The sequence below is a fragment of the Phaenicophaeus curvirostris genome, chromosome 1 (genome assembly GCF_032191515.1).
Source record: "Phaenicophaeus curvirostris isolate KB17595 chromosome 1, BPBGC_Pcur_1.0, whole genome shotgun sequence".
NCBI classification, from domain to species: domain Eukaryota; kingdom Metazoa; phylum Chordata; class Aves; order Cuculiformes; family Cuculidae; genus Phaenicophaeus; species Phaenicophaeus curvirostris.
In genome coordinates this window covers 121473262-121492578 of record NC_091392.1, presented here as the reverse complement: position 1 = coordinate 121492578, position 19317 = coordinate 121473262, and the positions used below count along the sequence as shown (strand labels likewise).

Below are 19317 nucleotides of genomic sequence, written 5' to 3'. Positions count from 1 at the left end.
GAAAGGTAAGCTTCCTGATCTAGATTCGTGACATCAAACTTGTATTTAGTGTAATCCATGCCACTGGCTAACATAAAATCTTGTTGGGGAAAGGAGGAATAGCTTTTAATAAGTATTTGGACAAGCTATTATTCTTCCTGTGTTTCAAAGAGGTGCTTAATGAAATTAAAGCAAATAGATGCCTTCTGTTTTTCCAGTAAGTGTTTATATATTTGCTATGAAATTGTATAGAACAGAATCACAGAATCACAGAATAACCAGGTTGGAAGAGACCCACCGGATCACCGAGTCCAACCGTTCCTACCAAACACTAAACCATATCCCTCAGCAGAACATATTTATATATTTTCTGGTTTGTAAATGGTGAAACAAATGGCACAGATACCTTTAGAATAAGGTATGTCAATGTGCATAATGTATGCCAATGCACATTATGGATTAGCATATCTGGAGAATAATATTTAATGACTAGGTGTAACTGAACTCTCCATCAGTTTAGTCAGAAGTCAGCATAACTGTGAAACTTGCCCATAACATAAAAAAACTCATTCCTGTGGTATTGTACAGAACCTGGACAGCAGTTTTCCTCCAAAAACTGAACTGTCATAAATAAAAAAATTTAAAACCAACAGGAGCAAGGAGCTAAGACCAGCTTCTGGGCTGTGAGAAGAGCTATGAATTAATAAAGATTAGGAATGTTACTTGTAAACACTCAGCCTTTATGGCTGGTTTATGTGATAAACTGAAGCAGTTGAAAAGGATAGGTTACAAAGGACCATTATGAACACAGACAAAACAGGGCTAATTACTGTATTTCCTCAACCAGAAGATATGCTGGCCGTGAATTCCACATGCTCTTAAAACAGTCATGTTTTGTTGCTTAGAACTTTGTGAATTTTGTTCGTGTATTGATTACTGATAGTTGGTGAATGCTTGATATTTTTCTTAGAAGACATGGGGAAAATTAAACATGTTTAAAATAAACATGGTTTTATTTCACATTGAATATTTAAAGTAAACTTTAAAAAGCTTTTTTATTAGAATAAAAAATAACAATCTTCATACTCGTTTGGATATTTAGTCATAAATTTTGTTTACTGTAAAATGTCTTTACAAAATGGATGAAAAACACATATAGGGTGAAAAAAATCACAATGTCCAAAACATTAAGTTTTAATTAATTGATCTCTGGAACTTGGATGATTTATGATTAACAATCTATGACATTTTAGCCAGACAATACTTATACTGTCCTCTCTTTCTTAAGAAATTGTAATAGTTTTCTGTTTTAAATGCTGTCTTCTAGATCAGATGATCAGATTAGTTATTTTAATGTAAAACATATGCTTGAAGATATTTAATTTCCCAGGAATTTACACTCATCCAAATAATTTAAATACCAAAGCACAGTAGTAGCTGTTTAAATCTGATCTGCCAGTAATTATCATCATTTATCTTTGGATAGAAAAACTGCTTACTACACATCATGCATACACGCTGATGAATCACTCTTTCAGAAGAGAAAAAAATGAAAAACAGTTTGCCAGTCTGTTTTCTTAAAGGTTTACACTTTTATTTACATTATTACTGGTAGACTGCAGAAAGCTGAGGTAGTACCATTAAATTTGATTCCAAACAGTCATCAAATTCATCTAGAAATAATGACATTATAATGTCGCTGAAAACCATGGAAAGCACCAAAGTTATAAATGACCTTGCTCCCTAAGGTGTAATGCATTTCATCACTAGACTTCTTGCTTGAGATATGTAATGTCCCAAATCAATGTCTTGCAGTATGTGCAGAAGCCAGTGTTAAATAAATAGGAAATATTATTCCTATGAATAAAACATTCCTATGAAAAAAAGCATTACACATCATGAATCTGCAATTTCAAAATGCTGCCTCAACTTGCTCAGTTCATGTTCTTCTGGTGAATTCAGATGCCACACATCAGAGGGAAATCGAATCATGGAATCACCAAGGTGGAAAGGACCCACTGGATCATCGAGTCCAACCACTCCAATCAATCACTAAATCACCCGTCTTTTAAACACCTCCAGGGAAGGTGACTCAACCACCTCCCTGGGCAGCCTGTTCCAGTGCTCAATAACCCTTTCCATGAAAAATTTTTTCCTGATGTCTAGACTGAACCTCCCCTTGCGGAGCTTGAGGCCATTCCCTCTTGTCCTGTCAAATAGGTTAAGTATGTTTAATGTAGACTACTCATATGTGACATGTCGAAGTTGTATAGTACTAATTAGAGTTCTCCAGAGGCAAGTATATACGTTGAGAACTTCACAACTTTTTATTTAGTAGATAGATCACTATCACTCCATAAATAGGAATATAAGATAATAATGACACGCCCAGACAATAAGCCATCTTTATCACTTCAATATGAGCAAATAAGAAGCTTAACTAAGCAATAACAAGTACTAACTAATCAGTAAGTATATAGTGTGCAAGCTCTTGTTACTAGTTTCATTTCACATCCCCTCTCATTTTAAAGCATTACAAAGTAAAATCTGTTTAAAGATCTGGACAGTGCTAATATCATAGAATAACCAGGTTGGAAGAGACCTACCAGATCATCGAGTCCAACCGTGAGAATACATGATATGAGAATACATTGGTCAGTGAGAAGGGTGGGGGCGTGTTTGCATGAAAACCATCCTAATAGAGAGCATGTAATTAACGTATATTTACATTTTACAGCTTTCCACAGTTCTTTGGCAGAAGAGTTTCTGTAACATGGTATTCTTGCAAGCCTTCTGTTGACCCAGATTCTAAATGCCATAGCCGAGATTCTAAAGTCAAGTCCACCTACCTCTCAAACCAACTGCCTAATTGCAATCATAACAGCTTCTGTAGACTCATCTTTTACTACTACATACACTTTTGACATTATACATTTTGGCATTACACACTTTTGACAAAGCTAGAGAATGGTTGAAATCCCTTCCTCTCATTTCCAGCTACATTAAACACATATTAGGATATCTCATGTTATGTGTCATATTTTTAAATAAAATTTTTCTTAAAAGGTAGGATGACTTTGAACCCCAAAAGGTTAAGTCTCAAAGGTGCAATAATTGATGAAGGTAAAATATAACAATGCATAATTTGTTATAGTGAGTATGACTGTTAACACACATCTATTAACAGGAAATCTGGGCATATAGGAGTAAAAAATATTCTGTTCTTGTTACTTATATGTTGTACCATTCTGTTTCAAAGAGAAGTATAACACGAAAAGCTGGTGTGACTCTGAAGAAATTGATTTCACTGTGTCCTCTGCTGATTTCCATTAAGTGGAAGTTATCTTTTTACAAAGCTTTATCGCTTCTTTCAAACAAGGCCTCCTTCATCAATCCATTTCACTGCAGATACTGAACAGCTGGTGGGAATGTATCTTACAAATAGGGACAAGCTGCAGATAAATATTTCCTTGCAGTGCTTACACAGACATATTTTTGCTAACTTTAGACTTTATGAAGGCTGTTATCTTTTAAAGGAGAGAGGTTATATGTGCAAAACATAAATGTGCACATCTAAGACAGGTACCAAAAGAAAGATTCAGGTTTAAAGGTGCCTATAACAGCAGACATCCAGTTATATGAATGTCACATGTTTGCAACAGGTTAGAAATATGGACTGAGAGAAAGATTTGTCTAAACTTCCTCTGTTGTCATAGCAGAGCTACATTTGTGAAGCACTTACCTTATTTCCAATGTTCCTAAAACAGCATGAAATCTAAGCTATTCATTCTTACCATTAGTGACTTGAACAATTTCTTGGATACTGGCTGGCTTATTTGTATTGACCATGACAGAATTTCTTGTGACAGGTGTAGCATTTTCAGCAGGAACTACACCAGTCAGCAGCACTTCTACTCTTCTTTCTACTCTTTGCCTGGCTTGACAGCGTATGACATCTACAGAAAAGCAAGAACCCATTATTTGTAAAGCATCAGCATATTGATTTTAACAAAACAATTCAACATAGAAGTTAAATGTCCTTAGAGAGTAACAAAATTCCAATAAGAACCAAGAAAACTAAAAGCCTTTTCCCATTTCACAGTTTCTATTGTTCTGCTTAGGTGAATTAGTAGAAAATATTGCTAAGCAAATGCAAATCTGTTCCTACAGTCAGTTCACAACAGCACTTGCAAAAGTATCCCTCTTTGTAATGTATCTTCATTTTAGTTAATTTGCAAAGAGGAATTATGGCATAGTTTGACATATGCCAGTGGGAAAGGAAGACTGCAAGGAAAAGAAAGAAATTGAAGAATTTAAAAGTTAAATGGAAGAATATAAAGTTACCCTCTAATTTCTTAATTTAAGAATACTGTTTTTCAATCTTCAGCTTTTACAGAACTATGCCAGAACAGAAAGCATTCTGACACAAGTTTCTCTGACACAAGTTTCTCTGAAGCATGATAGAGCTTTTTTTTGATTTAGCAAGTGTCTTTAATTTACTGCTTCTAAAATATGTTTTCTTTCATTTCAAGGTAGTTGGGCTTCAGCTTATACACTGGATTTTATAAAGCTGACTTCCATAGTTATTTTTATAGTACTTTCATTAATTATTAGCACAGAAGGAGGGAAAAAATAGGTGCAGGAATTGAAAGAAAAATATGTTTTCCCAAATAAAATTCTTAGAATTTTGTGAAGTTATGGAAATAAACATGAAAAAGAAGAGCTAATTACATACTTTTCAGTTTTAAGGTCTAAATGCTATTTGCATTAGAAATACATCCAATAAGTCTTTAAAAATTAACTCTGAACTTGACATCAAGATTCAATAATAAATAATTTAGAACAATACCTTGGTAAGTAATTATGTAAAGTGTTTTAATAAAAGAGCAATGAAACCCTCACTTCTATATCATGTGTATTTAGCTTCAGCTTTCAGTTCTGGAGCGATTCATGATTATTATTTTGGAAAACAGATAATTGTGCATCAAGTTCAAGTAATTTCTTTTCTTTAAAAAAATAAATCTTTTTTTTTTTCTTGATTCTTCCTGTTTAATAGGGTTTAAGTAATTTCTATAGCTCTCTTCTAAGTATTTTCATGAAGGGAGGTTACTGCTATAGCTAAACCCACATCCTTTTAGTTTGAGATGCATAGCCTTAAACTTAATAAATTACATTGCCTGTATTACACCACTTTACCAAGTATTTCAGATTACTGAGTGCACACGTTGTGCCAGCATCATTTCCTATTCTGTAGCTCATCTTACTACTAGAAATGGTTCAGCGTTTTCTTTTTCCTGTAAGTAGTATTTGTGCATAAAAATCAGGTCTCTGGGATTTGACTGGACAAGTCCCTGTGCAACCTGATCTAATAAGGCTTGGCTTTGAGTATGGGGTTGGATTAGATGACCTCCACTGGTGATCTAAATTATTGTACGCTGCTTCAAATTTAAAAGAATTGGAAAAAAAACCAAAAAGTATTCTGGATGATTCCCCATTTGTGATCACTCCAATAATATAACCAAGTTGTAATCTATTTAACATGTACTACATAGGTTGTGACCACTGATCATTTTAATTGGTCTCATGAGATACTAAGCTAAGTGACTTCTAGAAGTTTAAGTTGCAGATAAGAATGACACAAAAGATGAACTGCCTAATATACTAGCAAAGCAACTTTGATTTTTGACATAACAGCTTGTAGCCTCTAGGCAGTTTTAGTAACTGTCTGTATGAAAATAAATGGCAATGCTATTTCCATCATTATTAAAAACAATGATTCAAAACAAAAGTAGGCTCCTTGTAAATTACCTGCTTTGGATTCATATGTTAAAACAGGGATTTTTAAAAAGTCCATTTATAACTGAAAACCACAGACTTTCAGAATTGAGGCAGGAATGGAATCTGTTTCATAAACAGAATACACTTACAAACAGGTATTTTAGTGTTCCAGGTCATTTTTCAGTGGAAGATATAGTACTTCCTTGGAAAAAAAAAATAGCCCAACATGACATGCTGATGGCCAAAAAGTGATACGTATACAAAACTTATGTGATACTCCTTGTATGTATTACAAACATTTACTGAGTATAAACTAGAAGGCAATACAATCTATTATAAATATTCTACAGGTAAATTTTGCTCACTTAAATTCCATTTAGGAATTTAACATTACTTAAGATTTGACAATACATTAGTTTATGACCATACATAGAAGTGATGTCATTAAAGCAATTTATGAATTTATAATTTATTAATTTAGAGCTTTTATGCCAAATAAAACACAGCCCAATAAAAGGGAGATTTATCTCAAAGTCTGTCGGTGAATTACATAACAGTTTTAAATAACTCAACAAATATTCACATTGATATACATAGTTTTAATACTAATGAGACTCGTTAAAACCATCATTTTGGGGAACAGTTGATTGCATGATAATATTCTGCTTCATTCCTTAAGGTATTAAAGTGGAAATTAGGGAGATGAAAGCTCTAATTAATATCACATCACTTTGGTATTTGACTGCAAGTAAAGGGTTCTTAAGCAAATAAAATTGATGACAGTAAATATATCTATTTCTATACTTTTCCAGAAGTTATTCGTGTACTACAGTATGTTTAGCGTATAAAGCTATTATATCCACTCATCAAAACACAAGATGAAAAGACAAGTTGGTGGAAAATTCTCTTTCATCTACACTTTGAGCTGTAGTTTCATCAATGTTATAGATTTAAAACCCATTCACAATTCCGGTTTCACAATTCTGAGATTTACTGTCCCAAAAAACCTCTATGACCGTCTGTCGTCCTTCAATGCAAGTTGACTTCTCAGGATCAAGTGCAAACCTCACCGCTATTCACAGAATCATTAAGGTTGGAAAAGATCCCTAATATCAAGTCCAACCACCAGCCCAACACCACCATGCATACTAAATCATGTCATGAGGTTCCACATGCACGTGTTTTTTAACACCTCCAGGCAAGGAGACTCCACCGCTTCTCTGGACAGTTTGTCCAACGTTTCACCACTCTTTTGGTAAAGAAAGTATTTCTAATATCCAGTCTAAACCTTCCCTGGCACAACTTAAGGCCATTTCTTCTTGTCTTATCATTGTTGCTTGGGAGAAGAGACCAACATCACCTCACTACAACCTCCTTTCACATAATTGTAGAGAGCAACATGGTCTCCCCTCAGCCTTCTCTTCCCCAGGCCAAAGAATCCCAGTTCCCTCAGCCACTACTTATAAGACTTCTGTTCCAGACCCTTCATCAGCTTCATTACCTTCCTCTTGTCAGGCTCCAGCACACTACTCCTTTCGCATGACTCTCACACTACTTTTTCTTCTGCTTTTGATTAAGGAGTGAAATTCAAGACTGACAGAAACAGTGGACACCTACTCCAATATTTTGTACCCTGTAAACTCTGCATAAGGATGTTCTGGGCATGTGAGCAGAATTCTGCTCTCATGTCTGTCTTTTGTTTGACTTGCCTTCAGTTCTCTAACTCAGTATTAACTGCAACACTGAAGGGCACAAGCCTTGAGATTTTGAACTGCTCCTGTCTCTCTTTATCCATAATGAGAACAAAATAATAGACCTAGAATTGCTTTGTAGGTTGAAAAAGGAGTTTATATTTTTTATATATGATTTAATCTTTTTTTTTAAGATGTAGCAAAGTAGTACTGCAAATTCCCATTAACAAACAGATGCAAAAACAAATGTCTTTTTCCAATCATTACCTACCTGGAACTAATTTTTGCCGTGGTGCTTCAGGTATTCCATGTACTGGATAAATCCAGAGTATACCCTGAATTCCTCCATTTTCTGCTACAGTAACCCTTCTTGGAAAATAAGTGAAAAGAATCATTGTGATAGAATGCAATTTTTTTTTCCAAAGTAATCAAGACTTAAGTGTTGTTGAAGAGGTAAGACTCCATCTTATTGTATGCTGTAATGCTAAACATATCTAAGAAAAATATGAAATAAAATCCAACCAAATCAGAACAGCAATAATTTACATCTACCCAGTTGAGTGTCTTCAAATATCATTCTATCAGGATATAAGATCATTAGGGCTGATCTGCGCTAAACAAAGTTTACTTATTTACTTATTACTTACAAAGTTTACTTAAGTACACTTAAACAAAGTTTATTTATCCATGGGACAATCATTATTGCCCCAAATATACTGAAAACTTAGAGACTTCTAAGAGCTTTCATTTGCTCAATATCCAAAACTACACTAGTAGCTAGTACTTTACATTCTCTTTATATAAGATTAGAAAATGTAGGTATTGAAAAAGATAAAATCCTATCCTAAATCTGTATAATTTTCAGGGTACATGAAAAGCTTATATCACAGAATCACAGAAGCGCAGAATTAGATACATGTTGCCCTCAAAATCAGACACTTGATTGCCCTTGGGAGCTACACGCAAATATCCGAAGGGGAAGGTGATGATAGCATTGAGTACCCTCAGCTACTTTTACTTTTCCTATTAGAATAAATTACCTCCGTAAGTCTTTATTTAACTTGGCAGAATCCTCATAAGGCCAGTTCTCACCATTTTCCCTCATTACATGAATTACTACCAGAATCTCATACATTTTCATTGTATCTGGCACAAATAACACTGGGATGTCCAGTTTTTCTTTTGGAGCTAATCGTTTTCCTGTAAGATAGAACAGATAGTTATGGTATTTTGAAAGTTTTGAAATTATATATGTCATTTTACTCATATGTACCCTTTTTTTCTTTTTTTTTGATTCACTATTTAACATTTTAACATAGAGTACTGTTCTCCCTATGATTACAAATTTCATTTTATTCTGCTCTAAGCCAAATCTCATCTTGCAGTAGCATTTGTGGCCTGGTTTACTGTAATAAGGTACTTTGTGATTAATTTCCTGAATAGTGGAGTTCACATAGTTTTATTACAGACTTCTACTTACTCATAAAAGTTTGAAATTAAATCCAGGGAGCCTCTAAAGGCTCAAAACCAAACAAGCACAATTATAAGTGAACATCCCACGTTCAATATTCAAAGATCATGTGTAATATATGTAAGTCAGTCCCATAATTTTCTAGGGCATAAGTCATGTTTTTTGAGCAACTGTGGGTTGCAACATAAGAGAGCAATACCGCATAAAAAAGACCAATCCAAAAGCAATTGTTCATGTTCAAGACATAATTGAAATATAATTGAAAAATGGTATGTTATTATTATACTAGCTGTGTCTTTTCTGCACAATTTTTCACATGATTGATTTTGCTGTTTTTTAAAAAATAAACTTGTTGTCTATAATGAAGGTGGCCTGATACATTGCATATTTCAGGGCATTTTTCCAATGATTTGCCAGTCTAGAAAGTGTCAGCACATCCACCTTAGGGTGTGTTCCAGCTACTTCAGAAATACAGTAAAATTAGATAAAGTAGAATAAGTAAGTAAATCATACAGCCTCTTCACTACCAAGCTCCTTGCTTTGAAAAGAATTCTTGAAATTCAGTGAAACTGGCACCTGTGGGATAGGGTTTCAGGTTTAATTCTGTGTGGAGAAAAAGTCCTTAGTTCTGAGTACCTACTTCTACACTAAGCTTTGGATCCATTTTTCTCATGCTTGCTGCTAATATAGGTCTATGAGTATTGTTCCCTGAGAATGACAGAACGTGCTCAAGATAGCATGCATGGGACAATCAGCAGTCTTACTGTGACTGCTTCTGCTGATAACCACAGGATACTGTTACTCAAAAAATGTCAACAGCCTTAGAGACTTTAAGGTGAAGAACTCAATGCAAAGAACTGTAGCAGAGTGGGTGAAAAGAAAATTGTAACACAGTCTTGAGAAGGACAAAATACAAAAGAGAAGTGGATGCAAGGAGGTTTGGAAATGAAAGTGAACATGTAAGGAGGCAGAGTAAAGTGATGACAGGCAGAAATAGCCAGAGGTGTGAAAGGCCAAGTAAGTCACAGCAGGGTGGGAGGGAAGGGTTTGTAAGACAGCTCTCCAAACACAGAACAAAAGTTACAACTTCTCATCTGCACGAATCCTCTGCTAGAGTTTAGTTATAAAGTTTATTGGACATTGTAAATTCTATTGCTAGCCGTCAATCTGCTGTTGCTATTATTCAGTCCTTTAACACAAACAGCAACCTTGAATAAAGATATCCAAAGTACTTTGGGTAGATTAACAGCATAGTTAAATCAATAAATTTAACACCATTGTTAATAAATTAAGGTTTTGGTTTAAATTTTAAAAATGGTCTAATTTGTAAGTACTCCAAATATTCTAACCATAGAGATCTCTAGTTCCTTAATAGTGTATAAATATATGTATATAACTGCATACACACTACATATATGCATACAGAAAGAGAGATTGTTAGATGCATAAGATCCAACACAAAAATAGTGAGACTAACCTTATAGCTTGGGAACTAAGAATCGGAGGGGAGAGACAAATAGATGTCTATAAAACATGTTCTAATCTGTCACAGTGAGAAGAGGCTCAGCTCTATCACTTCACTAAGTCACAAAATCATAGAATTATAGAATCCCTTGGTTGGAAAAGATCTTTGAGATGATCAAGTCCAACCATTCCTATCCACTAATAAGTCACATCAGTGACTCAATCACCTCCCTGTGCAGCCTGTGCAGTGATTGATAACCCTTTCTGTGAAGAAGTTTTTCCTAATGTCCAATCTGAGCCTCCCCTGGCAGAGCTTGAGGCCATTCCCTCTCGTCCTATCACATATCACCTGGCAGAAGAGAACAACATCCACCTCTCTACAAACTTTCAGGTAGTTGTAGACAGGGATATGGTCTCCCCTCAGCCTCCTCTTCTCTAGGCTAAACGGCCCCAGTTCCCTCAGCCTCTCCTCATAAGACTTGTTTTCTAGCCCCTTGACCAGCTTTGTTGCCCTTCTCTGGACATGCTCCAGGACCTCAATGTCTTTCTTATAGTCAGGGGCCCAAAACTGAACACAGTATTTGAGGTTCTGTCTCATCAATGCTGAGTACAGGCACAGAATCGCTTCCCTGGTCCTGCTGGTCACACCGTTTCTGATACAAGCCAAGATGCTATTGGCCTTCTTGGGTACTTGGGCACACTGCTGGCTCATGTTCAGTTGGCTGTCAACCAACACCCCAAGGTCCTTCTCTGCCAGGCAGTTTTCCAGCCACTCTTCCCCAAGCCCGTAGCACTGCATGGGATTTTTGTGTCCCAAGCACAGGATTCTGCACTTGGCCTCATTTGATTGACCTCAGCCCATCAATCCAGCCTGTTCAGATCCCTTTGCAGCCTCCCTACCCTCCAGCAGATCAACACTTCCTCCCAGCTTGGTGTCATCCACAAACTTACTAAGGGTGCACTCGATCCCCTCATCCAGGTCGTTGTTAAAGATGTCGAACAGCACTAGACCCCGCACTGAGCCTTGGGGGACACTTCTTGTGACTGGCCTCCAACTGGATTTAGCTCCATTCACCACCACTCTTTGGGCCCAGCCATCCAGCCGGTTTTTAACCCAGCAGAGGCTATGCCTGTCCAGACCAGTTGTAGCCAGTTTCTGAAGTAGAATACTGTAAGAAATCGTGTCAATGGCTTCACTGAAGTCCAGGTACACAAAATCCACAGCCTTTCCCTCATCCACCAAGTGGGTCACCTTGTCATGGAAGTTGATCAGGTTAGTTTGGCAGGACCTGCTTTTCATAAACCCATGCTGACTGGGCCTGATCACATAGTTGTCTTGCATGTGCTGTGGGATAGCACTCACAACAACCTGTTCCATGACCTTCCCTGGCACTAAGGTCAGACTGACAGACCTGTAGTTTCCCAGGTCCTCCCTCCATCCCTTATTCTATGATTCTATGAGGCTATGAGTTTACAAATCTATGAGTCTATGATCATGGTGCTTGAGCACCCAACCTATTTGGCACACCTGGTTTTCTGCAATTTTTACCTTTTCCCAAATATCAGGGTGCTGCTGAAAAAGACCCATTTTTTGTCAGTAGATGTGAAAGCCAAAACAACAGAGATCCTCAACGGCCTTTCACAGCATGATCTGCAGAATTGCTTTGAATGTTGGCAGCATTGTATGTAGCTGTGTGTCAACTCAAAAGGGAACTGTTTTGAAGGCGATCATAGCCGACTTTCTTAATTTGTAAAAAGAAGAATTATTAGCACAGTCTCACTATTTTTTTTGTGTGTCTGTTGACCTTCATAGTTACATACACACATGTGTGCATGTCTGTTCTATCTGAAACATTTGGCAAGTCTATCTGGTTTGTTGCCATTTCTTTCCTTCCTTCTTCCTTCCTTTCTTTCCTCTCTTTTGTCATAGAATCATAGAATGTCTTTAAAGGGCATCCAGCCCTGCCCTGCAATGGGCAGGGACATCTTCAACTGTATAAGTTTGCTCAGAACTCTATCCGACCTGACCCTGAACATTGTTTTTCTAGGTCCTTGTGGCTGGGTGCTCCTCAAGCTGCTGAAAGGCAGTAAAGGACCTACTCCCTTCCCTCAAAACTGCAAGAGCAGCTTCAGCTCCCAAAAAACCACTTCATTTTCTTTAAAAGCACTCCCCCTGCCTTTTCCCATATGTATAGGAAAACACCATCCCAGCTTTTTCATTAGTACACCTGCTGACAGAACAGATAATAATATGTATGTGGGCAATTTTAGGACAAATCACCATGACTGATCAAGTTGCTCCCATTTGTCTGAGGACCTCATGTATTCTGCTAGGAATAGTAAGAATGCATTCCCTTTCCATGTCCTGTACAGTGATAACTACATACTGCAAATAACAAATTACTTTTACATCATCATCTTATGGATTACAAAATAACCAAGTAGCTTTTCAAGCTAGTTTCTGGTCTCTAGCATTTTCCCAGAATAATATACTCTGGATTAATTGCAATTTAAAAACCAAACCAAACCAAAACAAAACAAACAATAAACAAGCAAATATTTTCAGAAGTTACAATTTTAAATAGTCTTTTACTGATTTTGTTTGCAACTCAACATATGAAAAATAGAACAGACTGTAAACTAATACCTGGTTACACTATATACACTCTGCATATATGAACTGTAGCTTAATCATGTCTGTTACAGTACATGGTGCCTTGATTTTTAGAATAAATTTTAATAAAAAACCCATATGATAGCATTCTGGGTCATTCTGGCAGAAAATTGGTTATTAAAATCCTGAAAAGACAAATTCTATAATATCATCGAAGAAATAGAATGTGTGCACAGTTTTAATAAAAAATTCCTCTTAGTAGAAGCTCTTCATAATGACAGCAATTTTTATATCACTGGGCTTGCCTGCAGCTGTCAACTAACCACCTGATCATTAACTGCTACAACAGATATATTCTCTCATGATTTTTCCTTGTTAATAATACCAATGAAATAGGCCTGATTGCAAAAATCACACATTGCTTCATGCTTCTATGTTCTCCTTCCCATTAATAGAATGTGGGCCAGCAACTAATGAAACAAGACGATATCTATGTGGACAGCTTTAAATACAGTTCAGCATTATCAACCAAGTTGCTTGTATTTGTTTATGGATCTCAAGTACTCTGCTAGGGATACCAAGAGCTGATCCCATTGACTGATCCTTTATCTTCAGATGAGTGTTTATACTGCAATGAGTATCCATCAAGTCTTCATCAGAAATTCATAGCAAGGTTCTTTTCAGAATAAAGCTGCATCACATTAGTAAAAAGCTTTGGGCCAGATTTTGACTATACCCTACTTCTATTTCATTGTCTTGCAGGCCATTAGGAAGCAGTGGTAACAGAGTAAGCTCAGATGACCCTTTAAAAGACTGAAGCCATCTGATTCAAACCATGGGCTTCAATTAGAGTCAACTGCCTTACACAGAATCATGTGGAGATCTGTGCCCTCCCTCATTTCTTTTTTAGGTAACCTGGTTTTAAGCCTTGCCTTGACTCCAAAGGCATGTGGAAAGCACTGATTCTATGAAAGATTCTTCGGGCACTGCAACCTTTGACACATGAGCTTAGGACTCACTGAATTAGGTAATTAAATCAAATTTAGGATATTTCAAATTCCCTGCTTCACTTCTATGGGCACTGCACTGTCGTTGAGTTCTGTGTGATTTCTGTGTCAGTCCTATTAAGTACAGCACTATGAGACCTAAAATTAATTAAAGTAATGAAGTAGTGGATTCCCATAGCTGACATTTGGTTTTGGAAGGAATACAGATTGGTTAAAAATATTTTTTTGCCTTTATCCTAGCGTAGGAAAATCCTTAAATACAAGCATCCCAGGCAGTACTAGACTGATAAAATTGTGACAGCAATGAGAAAAATATCTTGCAATATCTTCAAAAAGGATCATCATCTGCTCATCTTAACTTATCTTAAAGCCATGTGGTTTTCATATTAGTACAGTACTTTGCTGACAGATTTTCTAGACATTGAAAGAACCATCATCTCATTGATGTACTGTTCTTAAGTCTGTATTACCTCAGAGTTCTGGTTCCTCTAATTGAAAAGAGAGATGAGGCAGAGATCACTGTGTTTTGTTGAAGTCTGATGGGGAATCATTTAAGAATGGGCACTTCTGTTTGGGCTTTTTTTTTTTGATAGTTTCTCCATTAAAATTATTAGTATAGAATTATTTCAACTACAGCCATAGATGTGTCTGTTAAAATTAGCACTGGCCATATAAATGTCAACCCAGTATAATCAGGTCTGTTTTCTGCCATTATCGTCAGAATCTGGAAAGGGTAACATCCAATATATTCTCAGACAGCAGCTGTTGCTGGGGAAGGATTGCTAATTCTTTCTCAAGGAACTAATCCAGAAAAGGAGGACTGATATCAGGCAGTAAGGAGATGTTGCTGGAACTTCAGTAAGTATCTGAAATATGTAATAAAAGGCAGGACTAGGCATTCCTCATTTATTTTTTTTCACCTGCTAGAAGAAATAAAACACTAGCTTATGTTTGAAGACTCAGATTTGGTTTTTTATAGCAGCTTTCCCAAAAGTGGTTCAGTGCTAAATTCCAAAAGTTTAGGAAAGAACAGGTAGCATTTCTGCCTCAGCTGGCTGGTTGTTTTGGGGCTTTTTTGCAGTGCTACCAATGAAGCTGCTGGAATTTTTTATTCCCTTTCACTAAAATATGATCGCAATCCCTTGTTATGGATTCTAATTAAAACACTGTGAGAATTCAGCAGTCTGTTTTGCTACATCAGTATTATAATTAGTCAGCCTCAATGAGTAATCATGAATAAAATTTTCTGGATTGACAGGCAATAGTTTCCATCTGTGGACATACAGAAAACTTGACTGGACTTGGTCCTGGGCAACCTGCTTTAGATGACCCTTCTTGAGTAAAAGAGGGGTTGGATGGTCAAGTTGATCTCAAGATGTTCCTTACCACCTAAATATTTCTGGGATTCTGCAATTCTGTAATCATGATAGATCACTGTGCTTCTGCTTTAAAAATAGATATAAATACATTCTATTTTGCTAAGCCAGATGCAGACACTTATGTCAGTGAATTGCAGATGATATGAGGAATCCTGCATCTCCTAAACAGGGAAAGGAAGATGGCAGAACAAGAGATCACCCTGACTTGACAATTAGCTTTTGGGTGCACTTAAAAGCAAAGAAGCAGCATACCAGCTCTGGAAAGCCAAATACCCATTGAGTACTGCAAGAACCTTGCCAAGGCATGCAGAGATGCAGTCAAGAAGGCTAAAGCTCATCTAGAACAGAAATTGGCCAAAAATCTCAAGATCAATAAGAAAATGTTCTTCAGATATATGACTAGTAAGCAGGAGCACATGGAAGACAGTCTCATTGCTAAACAGAGCAACCAAACCAGTTGAATATAATTCTGACAAGGCAGAGGTTCTCACCAAGTTTGCTGACAACTCTAAACTGGTGAGGTGGACAGAAGGGAGAGCCATCTCACAGAGACACCCGGACACTTGAAAAGTGGGCTACCAAGAATTGCATGAAATTCAACAAAGACAAGTGCAAAGCCCTGCACCTGGGATGATACAAACAAAGGGTTCAGTGCAAGCTAGGACCAGACATGGCTAGGAAGCAGCCTTGCTGAAAGGGGTCTATGTGTCCTCATGAACAACAAGCTGAATGTGGCTAAGCAGTGTGCAATGAAGGCAAATTGGTTCCTACTCTGCATCCACAGGGGCACTAGTAGCAGAGAGTAGCCCCTTGACCCAGTACTTGTCAGGCTGCACATGGAGTACTGTGTCCAGTTCTGGTTCCCACAGTTCAAAAAATATGTAAACAGACTGGAGAGGGTCCAAAGGAGGGTCATAAAGATGTTCAGAGAGCTGGAAAATCTGCTTTATAAAGAAAGACTGAAGGAGTTAGATCTTGCCCTGGAGAGGAGAAGGCTCAGGGAAGACCTTATCATAGTTTTCTAGTACTTAAAGGGCATCTATGAAGAGGGCAGGGGCTCTCTTCACAGGGAGCCACATGGGGAGGGCAAAACTCAACAGGAATTCCTACTAGAATCTTCTCTAGGACAAAGAAAATTAAATGTAATGCACATTAAGTTCAACTTATATACAATTAAGTAAGTAAAACAGCAAATGCAATACAGATACAAAATGCTAAAGGGCAAATTAATCTCATGTTGCTTTTTAACATTTACATCACTATTTTCCTTCCCTCAGTACCATTCATTGAGGTAGGTGTGATACAAGAGAGATTCCTTTCACAGGTGGTCCACAATGACATAATTCTGGAAGGACTCTCTGCTTCCTGAATTATGGATTCTTCCACCAAAAGTTAGAGTTGTCCTTTCCCACGCCTCCGAAAACTTCACAAAATCACAGAACAGTTGAAAATGAAAGGAAACTCTGACAGCCAGGTGGTCCAAATCCCCTGCTCAAGCAAGATCACCTAGAGCTGGTTGACTGTGATTGAGAAGACTTTTGAGTATCTCCAAGCACGGAGACTTCACAGCTTCTCTGGGCAACCTGTTCCAGTACTCAGTCACCCTCATGGTAGAAAAATATATTCCCTTACATCCAGATGGAAGTTACCGTGTTTCCTGCCACTGGAGACCACTGAAAAGAGCCTGGCTCCATCCTTTTGGCACCCTCCCTGCAGATATTTATATAAGATCCCTACTGATTTGCTGAGTTCCACAGCTGAAAAAGGTAAGTCATGAATATGCAGCTCAGATGCTAATGAGCAATTTCACAAATGACTGGTTAAAACTTGTGAAGTTGCTTTAAGAAATAAATGGCACAAATGAAGGAATGAATGTTTAAATCTTTAACTGAAAGGCTTCACATCATCACTAGCATAAGCACAGAATAAAATATATTAGATACAGTGTGTTTATAAGATTTGTTTTACATTTTATGAATCTTTTTTATAAATCTGGCAGTCTTTCTGGCTTGTTTCATTAAGAGATTTAATTTAGAAGAATTTATTTCTAGTACAAAATAATAGATACAAGTTAAATATTTGCTATTTACATTAAAGGAAATGGATTGAGAACAGGGCTCAGTAATTAAATATGTTGTTTTATTTAATGCAATTTATTTTGGTTTTAAATTAAGCATGTCTAAAAGGCCAAGCATAAAGTTTCCTTTACAATTATAAAATTATCCTTCTCTAACTAATAGCCTATAGTGCAGTTGCAGCTAAAGTCAAAATTACTACTTTGACAGAAATACCTATTGTGTTTATTTATTGTTGGAGTGCAGCAGAAACTAAGCTTACAAAGGTTAAGCACACTGAGGGAAAAAACTTTCTCTAAATACAGTAATTCACTTCTTTGGTAATAATCAAAACAAGAAAAGTTACACTTACAACCTTTAACTCTGAGAAAACTTAAATAAACACATGTAACAGATCATGAAGATCACACTCAATGAGGATAAATGAACAACAGGTTTTTTAATCCCCAGTAGAAGATAATCACTTAATATATTTCAGACTACTGTCTCCACCACTTCCATATTACATCTGCTCATCAAAATTGGTATAAGAATGTTCTGCATTAATATATAAAAGATGTAATCTCTTAAACTGGTTTGTCAAAAAACACCCCTCTTCTCTCTAAAGCACTGGTAACAGCAACTTTGAAAAAAAAAAAATTGCCTGACATTTATATACATGCCACATTTCATTACACTATCCACCTATACTGTTATCTTATGCATTTGGCTTGGCAGCATTGGATATCTTTGCAATTTCCCTTCAAAGGTACTACGATGACAGACTTTGGATTCACTTTACAAAAATCCAGTTGTCCAGCACATTAGAAAAGTCATATCTGAATGGTAGGAGATGGGAAAAGTAAGAAAGTAAGGTTGAACATCAGCACAGAGCAACATGTAAGACACACATCAAAGAAGGAAGATTATTGTAAAGATGGAATAGCGAGCAATAGGATTTGGAAGAAAAGAAAATAAAAACACCCAAAAAAAAAACCCCAAGGCACCAGAAAAATGATGTTATGGCAGAGAGCAGACTGAGTGACAGAGGCCAGATTGCACTGTATGGAAGTCATTTGGCACAGAAATGCCAAACAGATAATAATGAGTGAAGAATAATCAGGAATGAGGGTAGTAAAAGCTTCCTAATTATCCTGTGGTCCAATACTTTTTCTAAAACTTCATGATGGACTGGCAGTTTCCCTTGCTTTTTCCTTCCATACCTATTCTTTTTCCTCCAATAATCTGTTAGACCGTAGAATCATAGAATAACTGAGGCTGAAAAAGACCTCTAGGAACATCAAGCCCAACCATCAGCCCAACACCACCATGTCTACTAAACCATGTCACAAAGTGTCAAGTCTACACATTTTTTTGAACACCACCAGGGATGGTGATTCCACCACTTCCCAGGGCAGCCTGTACCAACGATTCATCACTCTTTCAGTAAAGAAAAGTTTTCTAACACCCCATCTAAACTGCCCTGGCACAACTTGAGGCCATTCCCTCTAGTCTTATGGCTAGTGATTTGGGAGAAGAGACCAACAACCACCTCACTATAGCTTCCTTTCAGGCAATTGTGGAGCCCATTAAGGTCTCCCCTCAGCCTCCTCTTCTCCAGACTAAACAGCCCCAGTTTCTTCAGCTGCTCCTTATAAGACTTGTCCTCTCTTCTTTAGAGTTGTTGCCCTTCTTTGGACACACTCCAGGAGCTCAATAATCTCCTTGTACTGAGGGGCCCAAAACTGAACACAATTTGAAATGCACCCTCACCAGTACCGAATACAGGGGCACAATCACTTCTCTAGGCCTGCTGGCCACAGCATTTCTGATACAAGCCAGGATGCTATTGGCTTTCTTGACCACCTAGGCACACTGCT

The 19317-nt window shown here is 37.0% G+C and overlaps 1 protein-coding gene across 1 annotated transcript in view; it reads right to left on the bottom strand.

Moving 5' to 3' along the window:
* The window catches only part of CFAP47 (cilia and flagella associated protein 47), a 312383-nt gene that overhangs the window by 30678 nt on the left and 262388 nt on the right, over nucleotides 1-19317 (bottom strand). Inside the window, exons 58-60 of the mRNA XM_069873329.1 lie at nucleotides 8489-8648; nucleotides 7720-7817; nucleotides 3774-3935 (exon numbers count right to left, since the gene is read on the bottom strand). Of these exons, the coding sequence (XP_069729430.1) occupies nucleotides 3774-3935; nucleotides 7720-7817; nucleotides 8489-8648 (420 nt within the window). The remainder of the gene's footprint in view (nucleotides 1-3773; nucleotides 3936-7719; nucleotides 7818-8488; nucleotides 8649-19317) is intronic.